General features: G+C 53.2%; 1 protein-coding gene across 1 annotated transcript; it reads right to left on the bottom strand.

Moving 5' to 3' along the window:
* Positions 1-4794: 4794 nt before the first annotated feature.
* On the bottom strand, positions 4795-5616 carry LOC136302469 (olfactory receptor 6E1-like). Its single transcript, XM_066205950.1, is given in 3 exon segments — positions 4795-5261; positions 5264-5394; positions 5396-5616. Coding segments are annotated over 3 exon segments (819 nt in total).
* Between the last annotated feature and the right edge of the window lie 301 nt (positions 5617-5917).

The raw sequence follows: 5917 nt of genomic DNA on the forward strand, positions 1-5917 counted from the left end.
GAGGTGATCAAAAAGAAAAGTCCCTCTAGGGCAGAATTTTGGTGCAGGAGGCGTCCCAGCGTGAGGCCAGGCCATGGCCTGGCTCTGTGTGCCAGGAGCCGGCAGCGCGGGATGCAGGGAGCCCAGGGAGGGCACAGAAATGCTGGGCTGAGAAATGCTGGGGGGACAGCGAGATGGGCGCGTGCAGCCGGCCAGGGCACAGCAGCAGCACGCACAGGGGGCACAGCCTGCAGGACACATGGCCAAGGGCTGGGCAGCGCTGGCAGGGCCACAGGCACCCAGGCCTTTGTCCCCTGGGCTCTGCCAGCGCCTCTGCAGGCCCCACAGAAGGAACTTTCCTTTCAGGGGCTGCACTTTGCTCCTGCCCGGCCCCTCCCTGAGGAGGCTGGCAGGGCTTGCAGCTTTGTGCCATTTGTCCTTGCTGCCCCTCCCATCCCACTGCCCCACAACCAGCCCCGAGCCACCCGGGAGGGACAGGCCCTGCTGTGCCAGGCCTGGGCTCAGGGCTTGGCCTTTCTGCTCCCTCCAACCAGCCCAGGCCTTGCTCAGCATTGCAGTTCCCTGCTCACAGCCTGCGGCTCCCTGCAATCCTGGCCTCAAGGATCTGCTCTCAGCAGTCCCTGGGGAGCCTTTGGCACTCCCTGCCTTCAGTGGGGCCCACGGATGCTCCAAGGGACTTGGAGTTTTGCTTCTGCCTCCTTGAGCAGCTTCTTCAACCCTCTCTCCATGCCTAAGCGTCCTGGACTCAGCCCCAATTCCAGTGTGGGGCTCATGAAAATACAGAATACCTTCACGAGCTCTTTCTCATCATTTGTTTTCAAGTCTCCAGGGCTTGTGCAGCTGCTTGGAGTCAGTTTGGAGTTCTGTTAAGGAGGAAGATTGCCAAGTGCATCTCATGATTTTTTTTTTTTTTTTTTAAATCAAGGTCACATTTTTTTAATATTTCAGTTCATTGAAGAAGTGACAGAAGCATTCCCCAAGTGATCTTAATTCGGAATGTCTCCTTAGGAGGTCTGGGCATGGTGAAGAATGAGCCCCTTGCAGGCTGACCTTGTTTGGACAACCTGCTCCTCACCCCAACCTCACCATATCTAACCTCACCCACCAAGGCCTGACATCCCAAAACATAAAAAAATTATGTTTTTTAAAAAATAAAATGTAATTATTTTTAAATTATAATTATATTTTCCAGATTTATAATGTTATTACTGTTCTTTACATACCTAATTTTAGATTTATATTGAAAAAGGTATACATTTTTAGCAACTAAAAAATATTGGTCATTTGTTCTAAGTAACACAATTCCCTTCATTAATTCATTGACCTCTATTGGCTATTGATTTGTCCCTTCTTATGCTAATTAGACCTGTTTTTAGTCCTTTTGTAATCGTATTCATCATTTTCTCAGACAGGGTAGAAAAGGCTACTTTGGGGTCCACGGAGACGTTTCTGGGGCACATTTGGGGATGTTTTGGAGCTGGGGAAGGAATTTCTAGAGAACTTAAGGGTCTGGAAAACACTTGGGGGAGCCGCGTGGGCCCTTAGCGGGACACTAAAGGATAATGTCGGATAATTCGGGGTCCGGGCGGGCACTTGGGGGGCCCTGAGGGGACTCTCTGGGGCGCGGGGGATGATGGGAGTTGTAGGCGCGGGTAGAACACGGTGTAACCGGGCCGAGGAGCATCACGGGAGTTCGAGGCACAGCTCCAATGGCTGTCGGTGGGGCGCGGGGCATGGCGGGAGATGGAGTCCCGGCTGGAATAGGGCTCTGTGTGCGCCGCGGAGCATGCTGGGAGCTGTAGTCCTGGAAGTGCATAAAGCCGAGCTGTGGCGGGTCCCGGAAAGCGCTTGGCGGAAACTTCTGCGTCCGCGTCGCGACTTGAGGCCCTCGGGGGAATCGTGTGCGGTTCGGGAGGAATTGGGGGAACTTGGGGAGCTCGAAGCGGGCGCTTTAGGACACGGGGCACAGCAGGAATTTTCGGCGCGAGACTGTGTTCGGCAGAGCTCTGAGAGCACGGGGGATGATCGGAGATGAATTCCCAGAAGTGGCTCTAACGGGCATCTCTGGGGTTGGGAGCATTCAGGGGAGTCGGGGACGATTTTGGGGGGTTCCAAATAAATACTGAGGGGGCACTTAGGGATCCTGGAGGGTCTGGGGAAACGTAGGGTACACATGGGGAGGAGGGGGGATACGGGGGCGGGGTTCTGTGGAGCGCGGGACATGACGGGCATTGTAGTCCGGGGTGCAATGGGGCTCAATTGGGCCGCGGTGCATGACGGGAGTTGAAGACAAAACCGAAACGTGGCACCGACACCAGGCACCGCCCCGAAGCCCCGGTTTCCTGGCACTGATTGGGTGCTGGTGGTGACGGGCGGGAGCGTCGGCAAATGGGAGTTTGCGGAGGCGGGAACAGCCGATTCAACCCCTCTAGTCCTTCCCAGTACAGCCCAGTTCTGTCCCAGTGGCCCTTCAGTCCCCCCCTTTACAGCCCATTTCATCACCAGTACAGCCCAGTCTCTCCCAATACACCTGAGTTCATTCCCATTCCCTTCCAATATCCCCCAATATCTTTCATGGAACGCCCCAGTATCCCCCAGTCTTCCCCACACTGTTGCCGTTGTCCCTGGTTTGTCCCAGTATCCCCCAGTATCACTCAAAGTATGTCCCAGTGTCTCCCAAAGTGTTCCCAGTGTCCCCCAGTATGTCCCAGTCCTCCCCAGTGTTTCCAAGGACATTTGAACTGCTCCCGGTTGCCGTGGCTTTAAAACCCAGCAGTGGGGTCAGTGCAGTGTCCATGGCCACAGCCCCTTGCAGTGGCCCAGGGCAGGTTGGGATGCTGATCCACCCTCACAGCCGGCCCAGGGCAGGGCTGGAGTGGTTTTGGTGGCCCCTTGGGCTGGCACACACTTGAGGAGTGTGTCTGTTTTCAGTGGGGAAAATTAAGAGTTTTACGTTGCTTCAAAAATAGAAAAGCCCTTTTTGCCTGAGTGCAGGCAGCTCTCTGAGCAAAGCAGGTCCCAGGTGAGTGAGGACAGGCAGGATGGGCTTGGGGAATGTGGAACAAGGTTGTCCACACTGGGTCAGACCTGAAGGCACAGCTTCTCTGAGCAGGCCAGACCTAAGGAGGGACCATGGATCGACATCAATCACAGAATGCTGCAATCACCTCTCCTCTAAAGAGAACAGTAATAAAACACACCCTTTATAACAGGAATGTGTATTTCTTAGAAGCTCTTTGAAATCTTTCTCCATAACTGCAGTACAAAACCTTCCTAATGAACTGCACCAGAGCAGAGGGAAATCAAGGCAGAGCCGTGGTTTGTCAGGACTTGCTTGATCCCAAAGAGCCCCGTGGTGCATTTGGTGCTGAGCCCTCAGGGCCTGAGAGGAGATGGCACAAACCTTTCCAGGAGTCCAAGTCAGAGGAAAAACCCAACGTGTCTCAAAGCATTCCTGGGTCCCACTGAGGTCCATCCCCAACACAGGCTCCTCATGGACTCCTTGGAGGAGAGAACTGGAGGCCAAGAGTGCCCAAAAACCTCTCAGAGACGGAGTGTGGGAAGGAAAACCCAAAGTACCTTAAAAGACATTTAGTATCTCAGAGCATTAATGAGCCCCATTGAGTTTTAGTACAAAGCCTCTCTAGGGTCTAATTACAGCAGATAATTGGAGGCCATGACTGCACAAACCTCTCAGAGTGATTCAGTGTCAAAAAGTAGTACTTTAATGACTCTTGAGTAACTTGAGGCATTAATGAGCCCCACTGAGTGTTGTTAGTGACAAAACATCTCAAGGGACTAATTACAGCAGACAACTGGAGGCCGTGTTTGCACAAACCCCTCAGAGACTCCCAGGCAAAAGCAAAACTCAAAGTGCTCTGAAAAACCTGCAGTCCCTGGGAGCACTGAGGAGCCCCCCAGGGCCATTCCTGACCAAGGCTCCCCAGGGACTGGTCCCAGCAGATCCCTGGGGCCACTGGGATGAATGTGGGGGGATTCTGAGGGCAGGACAAGGGGGTGACAGTGCCCAGCCTTGCCGGGGATGTGCCAGGAGGCCCCAGGGCCTCAGGACAAGGTGTCCCCTCCCAGCCCTTGGTGGCACAGACCCTGCTGTGCCCCAGGGCACCAAGACTTGGCTTCTCCTGGGCACTGCCAGCCCTGCCAGGCCCTTGGCCACGTCCAGCACAGCTTGTCCTGCACTGTCCCACAGCTGCTGCTGTGTCCCTGCAGGCTGCACACTCCTATCTCGCTGCCCCCCTGGCTCTGCCCTGCATTTCCCTTTCTCTTCTCCCTGATATCCTGGGATGGAACGTGTGAGAATGGTTCAAAGCTGTACCAGGGAGGGTTTAGACTGCACAGGAGAAAGTCTTTCTTTACTGGCAGGGTGACTTTGGGGTTTCAAACTTTGGGGTTTCAAAGCAGGGCTGATGGCTGTCCCAGGAAAGGAGCTGGGACAAGGTGTCCATTGCTCAGGAGCTGTAATTTGGATTGTCACTTGCCACTGTTCCTCTGAGCTCTTCTCTGTTCCAGAGATGGGCTCTTAATGAGCTGGTGGCTCTCCTGAGATGGGCCCGGGAGCAGCCCGGGCAGAGAATGAACTGAGTTTGTTCTGCTGCCATTGTTGGTGCCCTGTCTGGGAGTGCAGATGAGTCTCTTCTCTCTTAACCTGACACAACCCAGCAGGAGCATCAATCTCCTGAGGCAGCCGTGTTTGGAGGCTGCACACACAGGCACTGGTTTTGTGTAACAGATGATACCAGATCCTTGGGATGGCTTTCCAGAAATGCATCATGTTTAGAGGAAAGGCATTGTTCTTGGCCTGGCAATGGATTTGTTCAGGGCCAGGATCACAGATTTGTTCCCAAGGCTGCAGATGAATGGATTTAGGAATGGGAACAGGACTGTGTTCAGCAGAGCTCCAGTTCTGTTGGTCCTCAAGGAAACATCTTCTGCAGGACATGTGCAGAGAGCAATGCAGCTCCCACGGGCAATGGATAAGGTGATGGGATGGGAAGAACACGTGGTCAAAGCTTTCTTCCTCCCAGAGGCTGCTGGAAGATGCAGAACACAGAAAAGGACGCAGATGTCAAATGCCAGAGTCAAACATAAGGAGCCCAGCACGACACACGGTAAGAGGACAGAGTCTGTTTCCCAAAGCAGGCTGGTGTCAGAGCAGGACAGTTTGAACAAGGGGGAGTTGTTCCAGAGGAAATGGGGGATCTTGGAGCCACAGAAAGACATCTCAGAGAGGAAGAGCAGCGGTAGCTCAGCAGGACAAAGCTGAGGATCCAAGCAGCAACACCCAGGTGGACACAGAGCTGAGGTTTTGTGATGTCAGCATAGAGCAAAGGGTGGCAGATGGCAACACACCGGTCAAAGGACATGACAACCAGGGAAAACCTCTGTGCAGTCCAGGGTAAAATAAAAATAGTTTTGGGCAAAGCAGCTGCCTAGTGAGAGAGTGTTCTGACCAGAACTCAGCATCACAAACCATTTGATGCTTGTGGAGGATGTAAACCAGATTTCCGGGAAGGCCAGGCTGCAGATGAAAACGTCCATGGGGGTTTGCAGGTGGTGATCCACACACAGGAGGAAAAGGATGGTTGCATTGCCCATCACTGTTGTCAGGTACATGAGCAGAAGGACCTGAGATAAAAACATCCGCAGTCTTGGATCATGCTCTGGGAAACCCTCTAGGATGAACTCAGTAACTGCTGTTGCATTTTCTGGTGCAGAATTCCAGCTCTTCGTGCTGAGACAGGAACATGGCAAAAACAAGGGCGATAATTTCACAGTCTGGACAAACATTTCTATCCTTCCTTCTCTGCTTCTTTTTTTTCCTGCTGTCTTGCCATACAGCACAGTGATTGCACTTCAAAAACTTTGTTGCCCAGTACTTTTTAGAGGAGTAGTTTCC

The sequence above is a fragment of the Chamaea fasciata genome, unplaced genomic scaffold (genome assembly GCF_029207755.1).
Source record: "Chamaea fasciata isolate MVZ Bird 193981 ecotype frontalis unplaced genomic scaffold, bChaFas1.0.hap1 SCAF_29, whole genome shotgun sequence".
Lineage (NCBI taxonomy): Eukaryota > Metazoa > Chordata > Aves > Passeriformes > Sylviidae > Chamaea > Chamaea fasciata.